The 18,363-nt window shown below is 32.0% G+C and overlaps 1 protein-coding gene across 1 annotated transcript in view; it reads right to left on the bottom strand.

Annotated features, from left to right (window-relative positions):
- ERCC8 (ERCC excision repair 8, CSA ubiquitin ligase complex subunit) overlaps positions 1 to 18,363 on the bottom strand; it is a 55,936-nt gene that overhangs the window by 13,897 nt on the left and 23,676 nt on the right. Inside the window, exons 5-11 of the mRNA XM_051991078.1 lie at positions 16,378 to 16,459; positions 15,433 to 15,501; positions 12,826 to 12,892; positions 10,371 to 10,474; positions 9,205 to 9,329; positions 2,147 to 2,344; positions 252 to 335 (exon numbers count right to left, since the gene is read on the bottom strand). Of these exons, the coding sequence (XP_051847038.1) occupies positions 252 to 335; positions 2,147 to 2,344; positions 9,205 to 9,329; positions 10,371 to 10,474; positions 12,826 to 12,892; positions 15,433 to 15,501; positions 16,378 to 16,459 (729 nt within the window). The remainder of the gene's footprint in view (positions 1 to 251; positions 336 to 2,146; positions 2,345 to 9,204; positions 9,330 to 10,370; positions 10,475 to 12,825; positions 12,893 to 15,432; positions 15,502 to 16,377; positions 16,460 to 18,363) is intronic.

Here is an 18,363-nt window from a genome sequence, read left to right on the forward strand (position 1 = left end):
ATTCTCAAGTGAGAAAACTCCTTCTACCAAGTTACAGATTAATATTTTCTGCAGTTTCTATAATTATAGAGCAACCTAGAGCACTGAAAGTTTAAGTCACTTGTCCAGGGGTCACAAAGTCTGTATGGATCAGAGTTGAGACTTAAACATATATATTCCTGGCTTGGAAGTTTATGAGAAACAAAATGACAAAATTTGTCCACTTAATTCTTTACTATTTAAAATTTACAATTTGTAAAAATGATACTTACCCCATCATCTTCATCAGGGAGAGGTTCACGTAAAGCTGGCACCCAAGCAAGAATATTGCAATCTCTGCTACCACTATAAAGTTCCTATGATACGAAATGCAAAAACGTGACAGCGGAGAACATTAGGATTTAGAATGAATTTGAAATTGATTAGTATCTCCCCATATTTTTAAAATGCAAAAATTTTAAGACAATACTCCTACCATCCCTGAAAAATTAGTCTGGGCAAGTCACTTAATCTTATTTGTCTCAGTTTCATCATCTATAAAATAAGCTGGAGAAGGAAATGGCAAACCACTCCAATATCTGTTAAGAAAACCCCAAGAGGTCACAAAGAGTCTGAAATGACTGAACAACAAAATTCATAGGTATATAGTATACTAACCATAGCAGAAGTATGAGAGAAAAGGCATGTATTTAGCTAAAAGAACAGAGCACTGTTTTTTTTTTTTTTCTATTTAAACAGACTTTGCTGCATGTAAGAAAAAAAAGAAAGAAAAAAAGAAAAAAAATACAGTACAAAAACAAAGTTGGGGCATTCTTTTTATAAAAAGCATTTAGAACTAGTGGGACATGTGCCACTTATGTCTGTCTTAAAGTTCAATTCTAATTTTTAATGTGTGAATATTGCTTTACAGAGGACAATACAAAAATTTTAAAGTATCCATACTCAGGTTTAATATGGTTTCATCAGGCAGGTCGTATAAGAGTCATTAAAACAAAAGGAAGAAACTAAAGCAAATAAAGCAGCTAAGATGATAACACATATTAGTAATAAAGTCACCAGGAGATGCTTATTTCAATAGCAGATACATCTCAGAGTAAAGCTAATTACAATCTTCATTAATTTATATTTGTTGAAGATGGATACATGCACTCTGTAAAAACCCTTTATCTCTGCTCTCAAGACTTTACAAAATAATAGCATTCATGAAATACAAAACATATAACAAGAAGTAAAAACCACTGGATTGAAATATTCAGAGGTCTTTTTTTATAGGAGCTGGCAAATAAAAATCACTTGCTTAAGGGGAAAAAATCCAAGGCTTCTCTGAGAAAAAAAAATTCTCAAAAAGAAATGGCTGCATTAGTATATTTCTCATTTTAAATATTTGTAATTCTATTCCTCTTAGGAAACTGCAAAAGAATCTACAAGAAAGAGATACTTTGCTTAGGGATAAAGCTAGTAAGAGAAGATATCTTAATCACAATCTGTTTAAAGGTGGATCAATGTGGAGAAGGTAGTGTTTAAAATTCAAGAATTTAGGAAAACAGATAGATATGACAACCATAAAAATAATTTAAACTGGCAGCAGGAAGTATATAAATATCACTACACCAAAAAACTGTATATAGCGAAACTCAGTAAAATCACTAGTGATATGTTGTGCTCCCATATGGCATATCAACAGATACTGTAACATTATTTCTTAGCTCTGCTGGAAAAGAGAGTTTGGGGACATAGTTAATCCCCTGAGTGAGTATAAAAAGTGAGAAAGGAAAAAACCCATATTGAAAAAAACATTGCATTGAGTCAAATAGCTGGTTATTGAAAGAAAAAAAAGCAATGAAATAACCCTAAAGAAATATTTTTATTTTTATTTATAATTATCCCATTGCCTCCCCCACCAAAGACTACTTATGGGAAAATACCTTTTGTAAAACCCAATAAGAATAAGATTATTAATTGTCAAATAAATGAAGTCCATATGCAGAATAAAGTTAATTTTTTCCAATTAAGGCATACACTATTATCTTAGATATATCTATGCGTCTAACTTATGTCTGGTTTCCAATTGGAATTCTAGAGGACCAAATCACAATCCACTATTCTATGCACAACTGGCCTGGCAAGCTGCCTGAGCATTTTAAATTCCCTTAAGTACTTTACTTACCTGGAAATTAGGTTGAAATACACAGCAGTCAACAGTATTATAATGTCCCCTAAGCATAGTTATCAGTTCTCCCGAGTAAACTGTATAAACAGCAATGGTGCTACCATATGGTACAAAGACAAATTCTGGACTGCAGCCATGAGAGATGGTAAATTTCAATCCTTTTCTACTTTCATTACAGACTTTACCGTAGTTTACCTGCAAGAGTCAAGACCACAAAAAATTAGCTATTACCTACTTCTACACAGTTTGATATATTTTAAAATTTGAACACTTAATAGTTTTCATAGCTATTGCTCAAAAAAATTCTTCCATTTAAAACAACCTTTCCCATAAGTCAGTTTTATTAATTCAAATTAAGTTTCCTTTAAATGGCCATTGCTTTTTTTTAGAGAATAATCAATACCATTTTATAATTTTGCTAGAAAATGAATGTCACTGACAAATTGACATTAAATATTAGCATATACAAATAAAACCAATTCTCAATTACTAAAGAAATATTCAGGACATTTAGTTCTCTTCCACATGGCCTCATGATATGTTAACATCTCTATTAGAGATTTAAGTAATTACAGTCTTCATAAAGTTTGCTGGGACAAAGGTCAAAACCAATGGATATAAGTTGGGGGATTGTTGGTGGATTTATAATATTCATATTTCCTTTTTTCCTCAGATATAATGATCCATTTTTAGCTGGTCGGTGGATGGGAGAAGAGAGGCAATAACATAAATACTAAGGCAACAATGAATACTTTGAAAATCTGGAAGGATTACTACTAATATATTTGTTCCTTACATACCACTTAGAATAAAATGTGACAACATGTAGTTTGGAACTTGTAGCCTGATATAAATCCATAAGAGTATTTTGCCTGATTTCTTCTCTTTGGATTCTGTAGGCACACTCCCCACAAAGGGACAGAAAAGAAGCCTCTTCTCCACTGAAAGATTCTTGGCTTCAAAGCAGAGGCTATGCCCTACTGCCCCTCTGGTCACTCAGATTATGTGCTGATCACTTGTGCATGTTGGTGATCTTTTCCAACTCTGGAAAAATGCTTCTGTCACCAAGAACAGTCCCCAGTTTCTAGGCCAGCAAATAGTACAGCAGTACTAATACATTCTAGAGTTATCAGGTTCATGTTGCTAACTCTCCCCCAAATCTCCAAAGACCTATAAATTGGTACTTGACTTTTGGTCCTTTGAATTAGAGCTATGATTTCTTTGATCTCGTTTTGTCTCTGCCAATATGGATGACATCTCCTCAGCCTTCTTCTCTCATTAGTTCTCATTAATGTTTTCCCATAAATCCTCCAAAGACCCTCATCTCAAAGTGCTAGATATTCTCATACTATTATTTTTGTATCTTGGAAATATGAATACTCCATTTCAGATGTCAATATTTTCACCCATTCTTGATGTTTGATGATCTATTTTTTCCCAGTCATAAATATTATGGAAAAGATTCTAGGAAAATAGTGGAGAAGTCTGAAAATTTCACGCTTTTCAAATTGCCTTCAAAAATGAGACAAATAGTGACTCAGGGTAAATGTAGAGCTGCAAAGATCCCAGGGTAGAAGAAGTTTGGCCTAACACATCCAGATAAGCTCCACTGAAACAGCAACCCAGCTAGCTGGGTTGGAAGGTAACCTCTGCTTCCAACAGAGGAATTTTCACCTCCTGGATAGTATGAGGAGTTGGGCATCTTCTGAGAGTGGAGAAAGATTGAGAGGGTCTCTGCTGATGGGATGCTAAGCCTGGTTGTGCTGCTGAGATATGGCCCTGGACAACAAGGAACCAGCAAATGCCCAATGAGTACAGAAGCAGTGGAACTTGCAGAGATGCTGTTGGCTGTAGGCATTTTTAGGAGAGCAGGTTCTTGGTTTCAATTCCAGGTCACAGAGAAGAACTATATATTATGTATAATATATATTCATAATAAATAAAATATAAGACTAATCAGACTACCTGAAAGCTACCAAAAAAAGAAGAAGAAGAATCTTGATACAATAATACAAGAAATAATTTGATAAAATTGTCCTAAAAAGTTAGAACAAGAGGAAAAAGTAGAAACGGAAAAAAAAAAAAAAAAACAAAAACAAATTCTACTGACCACTACCTGAAAGAGATACCAGCAAGAATATTAAAGGCATATATTGAAATCCTCAGGTTAAGGACAAACTAAGCTGTGTAAGAAAATATGCCCAGTAAGATAATGAAGCTTTTAAAATATAGTTATATAAAAATTCCCATGTGGTATTGTGATTTTATTACCAAAATAATCTTAATTTCCTTATTTCTTTTAGAGTTATCATCTTAGGTTTATTGATTATAAAGATCTGAGTGCCAAGATACTAAGGAAAAATTTTAAAGTAAAGAAATTTCAGTAGATAGTGGAGTATGACAAGGATATGTCTCATATCCTTAATATTGCCACCCACAAATGTACCATCTCAAGATTCAAGAATTCTGGAATCCCCTCATTTGACCATAAGCGATTGGCTTTCTACCTCTCCCTTTCCTTATATGACACCTTATACATGGCATCCTTTGACCCTTCAGTTCTTTTCCAAAGCCAACTCCTCTGCATAGACAGTCTTTTTTCTAAATTGACTTTTTTGTGAACCAATTCAAATCTGTACTATCCTCTTGAGTCCCCAACCCACTTATTTTACTGATTGTGCCTTGCCAAGCTTCAGCTTTGGAGCATTCCTATTATCTAATACCTTTTCTCCTATACATGCTCCTATACACACTAAATGATGGTGGAGGAAAGTCATTCAGTGTTCTGACTGGATCCACTAAAAACTTATTACACAACTCTCACTGATGCTTAGCAATCCTGCAATTTCCTTGTCAACTCACTAACCCATTCTCCACACAAGGTCTTCTGAACTTTTTCATCTCTCCTGTAACCTCTCATGGTTCCCTTTTCCCCCTATCCTCTAAGGTGAAAATCCTGACAAATATACAGGAAAAAAACTGAAGCCATTCTCCTATAGCCCCCTCTTCTTTATTTCATATCACATGTTGAAAATAGAACTCATCATCTTTCCCCAAAAACTTCTCCTCTTACTTTTCTTACTATTGTAGAGATCAAAACCATCCTTCCCAATCATCAAGGCTCACAACTTAGGAGTTATTTCTAGTTTCCTCACTCTCTCTCACTCCTTGCAGAGACCTTTCAGTTTCACCTTGATAACATCTCTCTAATATGCCCCCTTTCTCTCCTCTAACATTACAATTACTATGGTGGAGGCCCTTATCACTGCACACAAACTATTGCTATATTCTGCATTTGCTTGTCTCTATCCTCCACTCAGTTACCAAAGTTATTTTCCTAAAGCATAAGTCCAGTAAAATCATCTCTTCTACTCAGTCAACTTCAATGGCTCCTAATGGCCTCTACGATCAAATACAAAATGCTTTGTTGGGCATTCAAAGCCCTTCATAACCTACCTACCCTCCTCCTTTTCTAATCTTCTTATACCTTTTTCCACCACATACTCTTGTGATCTAGTAGCAATGGCCTTTTGGCTGCTCCATGAACAAGACACTCCATTTCTTAACTCTTGGTATGTTCTCTGGCTGTTCCTCATATCTGAAAAGCTCGCTCTCTTCATCTTTGCTTCCTGGCTTCCTTTAAATCTCAATTAAAATCCCATGGAGAAGAAAAGAACAAATTGGAGAAAAAGAAGAGAGGAAGGATAGAACATGCAGCGGGAATTTCAAAGCTATATAAGAAGATATATAAAAATAATATTATACTTTGATTTTTATCCTAGATGCTTAAGTGATGAAAGAATCAGTAATTTTTAAAAAGACATTGATGTGGAGTTCATTCATACACTGATTAAGATAACTTAGTTACAAAAACAGACAGTTGCCACTTTTATGTCACAATGCGTTCCTATAAACCACACCAGAAAATATTGTGATTTGCCCACAGTAACAATGCAATTGGGGAAATATTTCAGCATGAGAACTCTGTACTAAATAAATAAAAGATATGATTAACAATGTATCTTAAGTGTAATTATGCAACTATAATTTACTATGATAATTTCAAATGGCAAAATTAAAATTACAAATTTTACAAAACATTCACAAACCATACATATTGATAATAGAACATTTTCCAACAGGCTATAATGAAAACATATATAATACAATCCTGTTAAAGATTTGGCTAAAATTAATGAGAACTACTTATTTTTATACTTCAACAGCTATAATATTAAATGTTTAATTAATAAACATTTTTTTTTAACAACTTAGCATTTTTTTGTTTGTTTTTGGAAACGGAGGAAGAGGTAATTTTTGAATGACCCACCTTTTCAAAAAGTTTTACCTAGTATGAGAAGTCTGAGTTAATGATTTTTTTTTAGACTCTCCATAAAGTCTCTTACAGAAAACAGAAAGATTCAGAATCAATGCACTAATGTTAGGACTTGTACTCAAATGGGATCATTATTCTCCTAACATGGCTAAGGTAGCATATAAATATTTGAAATTAAGAGGGTCTGGAGAACAAATCTATTGAATCTTGTTCTATTGTCCAACATATATTTTTTGCTCCATTTACTTTCCAACATCAAGTGCAGCTTATGTGTGTAGAAAAGGGATGAGAGAAATAACACTGCTTTCCCTTGGCAATTAAAAGCTATGTATGTATGACTGTATAGCTAATGAACCTTTCATTTCTCAGTTCTTCTCTCTTCTATGGCCAAAGGTTTTTTGAGTAGTTTTTTTGGAGTGAGAAAGATAGGGAGGAAAAAAAAGTCTTCACTTGAGGCCTTTTTCCTCAATTATACACAATATTATATTGAAACTGCTCTTTCAAAGGTTACTACTGATCAGAATCCAGATTGCCAAAATTAAAGACCTTTTTTCCATCCCACATCTTCTTCAGTGTTCTCTGTCACAAGGGCAGATGAATGAAAGTTTGAGAATATAAATAAGAGTATAGACTGACAATAACAATTTTCTAAAGCCCATAAACTCTCCACTCAATACGAAGAAAAGGTCTGGAATCTAGGATAAAAGATCATTTACTAGTTGTGTGAACCTGGGAAAAGCCATTCAACCCTGTTTCTCTCATCTGTTTTTCATCTGTGAAATGAGCTGAAGAAGGAAACGGCAAACCATACCAGCATTTCTGCCAAGAAGATCCCAAAATGGAGTCACAAAGATTGGGATATGATTGAAATAAACTCAACAACAATGACAACTGATGGGAATAGAAACTGGAGCTATGATTTCATTAGTAATAAGGAATTCCCAGGTAAGGAAATTCTCTCTTCCACTGCAGATTGGAATCTTCTCCAATTTTTCTTCTCAGAAACTTGCCTATGGGCACTGAGAAGTTAAGGAGGGTGATTAAATGATCTGAACACATGTTAAGAGGCAGGACTTGTAACATGCTCTTTTTGGCTTCAAGGCCAACTCTATCCATTCAAACTATCAGGTTATACGAATAAGCAAAATGGTTTTTAAGTGGTTGTCAGAGGAATGATAGAACCTGGATGAAGGAAGGTATCTTAGATATTACCTACTACAATTTCTCATTCAAGTATCACTAATAAAATGTTGCCTTCACTCTAACTCTGTCCCATTATTGAGGTAGTTAAATTTCCACATAATCACAATTAGGGATGTTCATGATTTTTAAAAGTTTTTTGGATTTTTTTTAAATGTTAAATTTAAATTTGTCTCCTCTGCTCATCACTCACAGGTTCTCTCTTGATTTCCTCTTCTACATAATAGCCTTTCATATACTAGAAGGAAGCTTTCAGTTTTTTCACCTTTTCTTTACACACTTGCCCTTTCCTAGTGTGCCTTTAATCATTCTTTTTAAAAGAGTTTTCAGATGCATCAGAATTCTTGTTGCCCATGAAAGGTTCTTATAGTTAGCTAACATCCTCCTTAGAATAAGATATCCATATCTGAACATGATAGTCTAGATATGATCTGATAAACACAGAGTACAGAATAACAATCTTATCTAAATAAATAAGAAATGAATAATCAAAGAAAACCCAGAATAAGTCATCAAGAAGAGGGCAATTTTGAATTTTAGGTCAATGTTTACTTATGTGAAACTGTAAAAAGAGATAATGAATTGTGCTAGTGTCATTCTGTGGAGTATCCCGAGGAGATGATTAGATATCAAGACTTTAGACAGCTAGATGTAATATAATCTCAAAATCATTTTATGCATTGTGCTTATCATTTTATTTTATTTTATATATTTTATAAATTATTATCTATTATTTTAAATACACTAATAAAATTGCCATTTGTCTTGCCTTTCTAAATGAGAAGAGCAAATTGAGTCCTGCACAGGTCATAGTGCAAAGAAACAGAGAATTAGAATTCACTTTTTGAGTTTCTAATCTGTGTGTTTAACTAAGTCAGTGTCTCCTGAGAAAATATAAAGGGAATTCTGTGCTCTAACATAATCTAGACATAAATGACTTTGGCCTTTCCCCAGTAAAATCAATAGTAATAATGATTATTATAATGACATTAGAAGCATCTGGAAGGGAGTAGTTAGCCAGTACAGATGCTAAAACAAAGAGATAATGAGATTAATATTAACACCTATAAAATGTCTTGGAAGCACCAACTACAGAACTTTATAAGACTACTTTGGAGGGTAGTAAAATGTGCACAAGGATAGTAGAATTTTTAGCCAAGAAAAAAATAAAGCACTGCCATTGAAAGGTATTTCTAATGAGTTGTCATCCAGGAGTGCACTTTATTTCTTTACTTTTTATCAAATCCATGCTGTAACCTTAAAAACACAAAAGGCATTATATGAATTTGGTAGGATATTAAATGTTTATTAAAAATAACTGCTTGGTTGTTTTGAGAATTAAGTATCTGTTGCCTGATGTACTTAATACAAAATGTTTATATTTAACTTTATAAGAAAAATAGCTGTGGTTCAATGGCAAGTTACATGATTAAATTTAAATGACCTAATATATGTATTGATGAGTTATTTTTAAACTGAACATCCTCAACTACATTTCAAATACCATCAGATATCTTACTAGTGTGTTTTCTCCATTGGAACTGTTCCAAAGCCTCATTCGATCATCTGTTCCAGTAGTCAGAAGGTGAAGCCCATCTCTTGTAAAGCACAGGCCATTAACTCTTCCATTATGGGCTGTGTTTGCTACCATATTTAAAAAAAAAAAAAACAGCTCAGTACTTTTAACATTATTTAGGCATATTAAAATGTACTGCTATAGAAATAATTTGAAGTCAATAAAAGCAATCATCAATAAATAATGCTTTTATCTTCATAAGGATGCAAATTTTAATTGTGAAATATAAATATGCTAAAAGCAAAAAAAAAACAAGAAAAATTTTAAAAAGCAAAAAATATGTTAAATGCAGTATAACTGGATGAAGTTTATCAAATGCTTTGATATTAAGTTTCTTTTTGGCTGGTAGAGAAAACTATTTCATTTTCTCTTCCTTCAATGTTCCCATTTTTAAACATGATGGTTATATTTAATGAAATCAGCCAATATTATTATACATAAAATGTGGTAGAAAGAGTATTATATCAAAGAAAGGACAGCTGTTCTAGTCTTTAAATTAACAAGATTTCAAACATGTGGCTTTATCCTAGGTTAGTATTGTTCTTTTACTATGTGATTTTACTTTTCTTTCTGAAAACTTACTTCTAAAAGTAGCATTCGATTTTACCATTTAATCAAATAATTAATTTCTAGTCAATTCTGAATCAAATTTTACACTACCATCAAAATACAACTATAAAAATGCATTTGATGTATTTTGTCACCTGGATTCCTGCTGATTCATATTCAGCATAGCCTGCATTTTTTATGCTGACACAATGAAAATAAAATCCTGCTATTTCTTTATTTTATGGTGGGCTTCCTAAGTAGCACTCTTTGCATTTACATTTCTTCAGTACCCTTACCCAAGACTATTATAACGGTAGCCAAAGGAAAAAAAAATGGACAATTTGGTTCAAATATGTTTCTATAATTCAAAATTCAGAGGCAATTAGAAGTTGTCATATTGCTTATTTACAACAAACTGATCTAGGATTTCTAGTGGATGCCTTTTTTCTCCCACCTATAAAATGTGAAGTTTAACATATTAATATTAAGAAAGCATCAAGATCAAAAAATATATATTCAACTATTGTCTTTTTATATTATTAATTCAATCTCTTCATTACCTGCTTCAGAAGATGCTTTTGACTTTTCCCCATTGTGCTGATCAAGAGTAATCAGACATCCTGATGCTCTCCTAATATCCCACAGTTTTACTTTACTGTCAGCACTAAGAGGAAAGAAGTGTAACAATGATTTAAACCTAGGTCAAAGACTCTGCCCCTCCCCTTGCTCATCAGTCATCACAGCAAGGATCATTACATTTGCACAAATGTGTCTGTACATTTGGGTTGTTGTACCTTTGCCTGTTCGGCAGATGTTCAATATGCAACATTAGCATTAAAAATAGTTGGGGGAGAAAGCTAAGAAAATAACCTTTCCTTTTTAGTTTACAAGGACACAACCCAACATCTGCTGCTTTTACACAGTTATTTTTAATTATATGAGTATTTCTCTCCCCCCAAGGACTAGAGAGGCTTGTAGTTTGCTCCTTAGCAATTTTCTAACTACATTTCTCTCACTGCTTGTTATTCAAATACTGTCTAGGCTATGAAGCAGAAAAAACTTCATTTTATTTAAGCACCCAAGCTATCATATTTATGGCATTTTTTTTCCCTTTAAGAAAGACATGAGTAAGATTAGTAAAAGCTAATGTAATTTCACTCAACTTAGTATACCAAAATTATTCATCTCAAGGGCTTACAAGTGACAAATTTGATGATCTAGAAATTAAACACTTGTTTTATTCTTTTTTCAAATCATGGAAAATATGCTTAAAGAAGGAAGACAAGACTTTGTTAACAAACATCAATCTGCATTGCTGATTACAATTTATTTTCTGAAGATACTGGTATTGTATAGAATCTGAACTCACTAGGATATATGTTAGATCCAACCCACTGGGTCTGTCTTGTGTTTTTATTAAGTACAGGAAAACTATGTGTATCAGAATGTAAAGAAGCCTAAATAATAATGTTTATTTGCCTATAACCTGGATTCTTAGTACAACTGATTATGAATTCTGTAATAGCAGAATGAATAATACTTTCTCTACTTCCAATTTAGTTTTGTTTCTGAACTGGGATAGGTTTTGGGATTCTAGTCTGCTGAAAAGTCAGTTTGGGTATGTCTGTATCTGATCCTGTCCTCCCTGGAAGGGATATAAATGCCTATAGCATTTAGAGAAGTGAATGTCTCTATAAAATCTTTTGGAATGATAAAGATCCAGGGTTGAATAAGAGTGAACTTCTCAGGTTCATTGCTACTTAGATCTGTATTAAAGCTATGATAAACAATAGTTTCTAGGGGAATGCGGGCATTATATTTATCTATCTCCTTACATTCAGTGTACATCTTTAATCAATATTCTTACACTAGTGTAAGAATATTGATTAAAGTAGTACACTAATGCTTGATAGGCTTCCCCATTCAATTTAATTTCAAATTTTAGTATTCTGATTTTTCATATTTGAGGAAAATTTAGGAAAAATAATATCAAGATTTTTGGAAGAATCTTATTTGCAAAATAAGAATTCTTTCCCAAAAGAATCTTATTTACAAAATAAGTTAGTAATGTTTAACCAGGGATAAATAACATATCATTAAATTATTCTATTTTACCAAAATTTCAAAAATCTCTCCACCCCTCCCCCAATAATTTTTTTTTCTTTTAACATTTAGCTGCCTTTGGAAACTAGAACAATAAAAACAATTCTAGGGGTTGTAATAGAAACTTGAGAATTTTCCACTAAAAGCAAAACAAAACACAGAAATCCACTGGAGTTCTCCAGTTCTCTTTGTCATTTGTTCAAGCTCCTATTTTTGGAGATTTTGTGTAATTTTCCTGCAGTGGTACCTTGATATAACCACACAAATCTCAGAGTGCTTTAGATAATAAAGAACTTGGAAGACTTGGATAATGAATTGAGGCCCTATTGTATCTAAAAAATTTTAAAATTATGAGATTATTCAGAAGATTTGAAACAGAGTCAGGAAATTTCTGTAACTCCAGTTCTGAAAAAAGCCATTTTCTAACAACCTTATTTAAATACATGCACACACATCCATTAGGACAAAATTCTCTCACTTTACAAATTTCAAGTCACACAAAATTTAAGTTACAACAGATAACTCTAGCAAGTATACAGTGAATTAATGAATGACATTCATTTCCTAAGAGATAATCATGACTGTACTCATACATGACATTATTGGGTGTACATGAATTATTCTGTCAGTAGACTTCACAAACTGACATCCATATATCTATACTTTCTTGTTTATCTCTCTCACTATGTGAAAAAGGGAAACCTATAAGATGATTAGCTGGGTTAACAATATTGGACTAGAAATTATCAGTGTGATATGCTTACAACTAAAATTTTACATAGTTTTCTAGTAGATTTTCAAACAGAATTATACCAAAAGAAGACATAACACTTATACTGAATGTGATTTTTCCAAAATATTGATTAGCAATTATTGTTCTAACTTTTATAAAAAATTTAAAATACATCTTACCTCGCTGTTGCTAATATATATTCATAACGTGGAGACCAAGAAACTGCTAATATTTCCTGTCTGTGACCTACAAATATAAGCACATAAAAAGCTTTGTGAGGTCTTTTAAAAATTAAGGGATAAGTGAAGTCTAAGGAAACAGTAAAATTAAAATGTGAAATAACTTAAACAGCTGGCATTTTATTACATTAATAATTGAGAGTTATATAAAAATGTAAATTTGGGTCACAAATCGGTGAATGCCTAGCATTTATCAGGCAATGATTGGTTTTGGTTTGGAAAGAATAATCAAAACAAATGGGTGGGCTTTTTTTAAAGACTAAGTTGTCAGCATAGATCTAATTATCAATGCACATAGCACCTTGAACAAACATCCACAAAATGAATAAAGATATTTTTTCCACATATTCACAAAGTTAGGATCATAGATTTAAAGCTAGATGAACCTTAAAGGTCAACTAGCCTGATTTCATTTTACATGTAAGAAAATTAGGGCTGTCATTCCTCATCTGATGTCATTCCCCAACTGATAAATGGCCAAATGATATGAACAGATTTTTTTCAGATGATGACATTAACCATCTATAATTATATGAAAAAAATGCTCTAAATCACTATTGATTAGAGAAATGCAAATTAAAACAACTCTGAGATACTACTTTGTACCTCTCAGATTGGCCAAGATGACAGGAAAATATAATGATAAATGTTGGAGGGGATATGATAAAGCTGGAACACTAATGCAATGTTGCTGGAGTTGTGAAATGACCAACCATCCTGGAGAGAAATTTGGAACTATGCCCAAAGAGCTATATAAACTGTGCATACCCTTTGACTCAGCAGTACCATTACTAAGTCTATATCCCAAGGAAATCATAAGAGAAGGAAAAGGACTTACAGGTGCAAAACTATTTGTAGCAGCTCTTTTTGTGTAGAAAAGAATTGGGAAATGGCTGAACAAGTTGTAGTATATGAAGGTAATGTAATATTATTGTTCTATACCAAATGATGAATAAGGTGATTTTATAAAGGCCTGGAAAGATTTATATAAATCGATGTTGAGTGAAACAATCAGAACCAGGAATACAGGGTACAGAATAACAGCAAGGATGTGCTATGATCAACTACAAAAGACTTGGTTCTTTCTCAGTGTTCAGTGATCCAAAGCAATCCCAATAGACTTTGGACAGAAAATGCCACCTATATCTAGAAAAAGAACGAAGGAGACTTAATGTAACTCAACACATGCTATGTTCACTTTTTTTTTTTAATCTCTGCCATGATTTTTCTTTCCCAACATGATTCATAAAACAATGTGTATTAAAAATAAATTTACAAGGTAAAAAAAGAAAGTAGGGCCCAAAGAAGTTAGATTATAGAAGTGCTAAGTGACAGAACTAGAGGAGAAAACATGATTTTTTTTCATATACTTATTTTTTTTTTAATATACTTTTTAGTTCAAGGTTAAGCATCTTTTTTTTTAACTTTTTAACTTTTTATTTTTTCAATTACACATAAAAAAACAATTTTAATCTTTTTTTTCCCTTTTCTTCCTTCCTTCCTTTGTCTTGTTTTTTTTACACTTTTGAGTTCCAAAGTCTCTTCCCTCCTCCACGAATAATTGAGAAGGCAATCAATTTGATAAAGATTATACATATACAGTCATGCAAATGAATCTCTTCAAATTTTTTTTTCTAGAAAGCCTAGGAACTATATATTTCTAAAAATGATTACAGAATTGTTTTAAAATCTGAAGTCAATACTGATTGATCCTGGCATTGTTAATCAAATCATTTTTCTCCCTGAATTACTTAGACACTTCATCTGTCTGTTTTTTTATTAATAAATTCATGAAATCTGAAAAAATGATCTTCAGAAAATTTTTGTGATGATGTTTTAGTTAATGCAAAGAAATGTTACATAAAAGCACTTAAGTTTTGGGTAGAAAAGAAAGATATCAGGCTTATATTTTACAAAGTAAATAAAATTGAATACTGCTTTCCTTAAATTCCTTATTTCAGTGATTTTTCAGTGTTTCAGTGATATTTCAGTGATTCAGAATTCGTGTTAATACAATTCCAAATAGCTAAAATGGTAAAAAAAAAAAAAATTGGGGTGTTCAAAGTTTTAGTCGTTATATTTTATCTGTCTAATACAATTTTCATAATCCTATTATTTAAACATGCCTTTTAATATCTCAGAAATACTTTTAGAGGGGAGGAAAGATGCTATTGGAGGTCAACAAAAGTTGACTACATAGGTAAAATGTTAGCATAACACTTCATTTTGTATAATTTCAACAGATTAACCTACCACTATTATTTTGGATTTAGATATTTCAACCAAGCATAAACTTCAAATGAAATGAACTGAATGAAGTAGATCTTATATTTTCCAATTGGCCCTTGGACATTTACATGCTTCTTCTCAAATTCAGTAACACTAGACCAATGCACAGACGGAGTTTTTCTCCTCTCTTTAGTTTTAACAACTAACACAAAATGCATCAGTTATGCGACTGACAAAGAATAAATTGTTAGTAATATGTCTTTACACTGAACAATTTATTCAAAATAGTTAACATTTATGTTCCAAATTGAAACGTACCCTGTAGAATGTGGGAACAGGATCCAGACTTTAAGTCACAAAGTTGTACTTTGGGGCCTTTAGTACCAACTGCAACAATAAAAATAAAAATACTTTAAATCAACAAGCTTTTTTGTGAAATAAAAAAGAAAAAAAAACAGCAAGGAAGTTATAGACATAAACTTACAATTCACACTTTTAAAATGAGAATTTTAAAAATGTAGTTTATTTCCAACAGTTCTTAGTAGTTTAATTATATAAATGATATATTTAATATATCAGCAACATATTAACTTAGATTAAAAGATTTCCCTTTCATGATAATCCACTTAAAAGATGACATAGTCTCTAAAGAAAATAAAAACATTCTGCTGAAGAAAATTCCCAAATTACTTAAGCTGTCTATATGTAATAATTGATTTTGGTAAAGGAGGAAGAGATCAGATGTATGATTTAATTGGTACAGAGAATTCCCAGTGAAGCATCAGGCCAAATTATTAGTGTCCAACAAGGGACAGAATTTACAAAGTACACAAATATCACAAATGACAACAATTAAATCTTTCAACTGGAAATATAATAAAATTCATTCAATTTTTTTAATGAAATATTTAAATTACATGCTATATTGTTTTTATTTTGTCTATTGACAATTTATTTCTCTCTTCCTGCCCTTTCCCCCACTAGTGGAAAATAAAACTCTTTTAACAAAAACAAATAGTCAAACAAAACTATTTACAACACTGGAAATGGCTAGAAGTATCATGTCTTATTCTATATTTTGAGTCCATCATCTCCTTTGTTAGAAAGTTGCTAAATGCTATATATATTCTTAAAACCAAATCAAACAAAAAAGCCTACCATTTTTACTTCAGCTACACTTACCTATTAAACATACTGGAAATAAAAAAAAAAATTCCGTATTTAGAAAAAAATATATCAATTTAATTATAGTTACATACACACCTGCTATCAAACAGTGTTTGGTGGCAACTGGAGACATATGATGACTATAGACTGTTCCCTCAAAATGAAATACATCTGCAGGCTGATAATCAAAAGACAATATTTATAATGTTGGAGTTCTGATTAAAATCATAATAAAACTTTTTTTGCTACTTATTTTAGAAACTATTCGATCATTTAAAAATGAATAATATATAATTGTTATTTTTAGTACAAATTTAAACAAATTTTCAATAGTTTTTGGCTTTTCTTTTTTAATGTGTGAAATTTTCTATTATAAAATACAATTTTGATATGTCCAGAAATTCAGAACAAATAATATATATCTTTATGAAAATGTCTTCAGTACTTTTGGCTAAAATGATTGTCAGAATGGAAACAGACATCTCGATTCCCATACACTTACCTCAGCAAAAAGCTAAATATTTGCACTAGACTGAATAACGAATAAGAAATTTAGTGAGAAGTTAAAACTATGTGATGTCAACTATGTGTGATTTCACAAAATGTCACCCAGAACCTTAAAGACAATAAGTTTCTTTCTATTAGAAAGGACGTCACTACAGGCATATAAACCAGAGACTATGAGTTGACCAGAGATGAACCAGAGACACTTGTAGTCTAAATATCTCTGTGTCCAGATTCAGGAAGAGGGGAGAATTTCCATAAGAAAGCCTTAGAATAGTCAGAAACTCACAATCAACTCACTGGTATAGTAGTCCCAATTCAGGCTTAGTAGTGCTCAGAATAGAACATCTTTGATTCTAGTATTTGTAGTAGTAATGAAATGACATAAAAGGTGCTAAAGATCTATTATTCTGAATCTCAAAGTTCCAGGGGGCCCTAAAGTGTAACATTGCTTTTAATATAGCCACACCCCAGGTGATCAGCAGAGGAAACGAGGTTTAGATCAAGCATGTCTGACAATCCCACCTAAAATCATAACAGGAGATGGAGAATGGTCCTAGCACAAATTCCAAAATCAGAATTAGTGTAGGAGGTGCAAATAAGCAGAAGAAAATATAAATTACTTTAAAGAACAGAACTAGAAATATCTAAAAATCCAAACTAAAAGAGAGTTAAATGGATTTTTTTCCCTCAAGGACTATATGAATATCCAAAAGGAAATAAGAGAAAGAGAGAAAGAAGAAAAACATCTCCAGAGCACGACGATGAATAAATAATAAGTATCTTAGAAAGTGGTACATCATCTCATGTAACAGACATCTTGAAAATTAGAATAGACTAATAAGAAATCAATGATTCCATGAGACAGCAAGAAATGCTAGAAACAAAATCAAAATATTGAAAATTAGAAGCACATATAAGATGCTTTCTAACAAAAACAATTAGGAGAGAGAATTTTCTCTAGGACAGAGAATTTCAAGAATCATTGGATTGTATAAGAATCATTATTTTAAAAAAAAAGACACTAGATTTTAAGAAATCATAAATGAAAATTGTCCAAATTTTTTAGATGAGGCAAATAGATACAGAAAAACACCAAGTAATCACCTCTGCAAAAAATACTCCCCCCCCCAAAAAAAAGTCCCAGAAATGACAAATAGTTGAAACCCAAGGTTTCCACATAAAGAAAAAAAATACTACAAAGGTTGAGGAAAGAGTTCAAATATCAGTGAACCTAGAGGAAGGACCACATAAGACTTGGCAACAATTACTATAAGCAAGAGAAAATATTGGCATATAATATTACATATTGCAAAAAATATAGGCTTATAATCAAGAATAACTTACCCTGCAAAGCTGAGAGTATAATACTTATGTGTGGGGGGGAGGGATGGCCCTTTAATAGAAGACTTTGAAACATTTTCAATAAATAGAAAAATAAAAGATCTGAGTAGAAACTTTGACATACAAACAGAAGAGTCATGAGAAATATGAAAAGGTAAATTTATTTGAGTTATTGGATATACCTTAAGTTGCTAACATTCTAAAAGGGGAAGAAGAAACCAGTGGATTTTGCAA

Source organism: Antechinus flavipes, chromosome 1 (assembly GCF_016432865.1).
Source record: "Antechinus flavipes isolate AdamAnt ecotype Samford, QLD, Australia chromosome 1, AdamAnt_v2, whole genome shotgun sequence".
Taxonomy (NCBI): domain Eukaryota; kingdom Metazoa; phylum Chordata; class Mammalia; order Dasyuromorphia; family Dasyuridae; genus Antechinus; species Antechinus flavipes.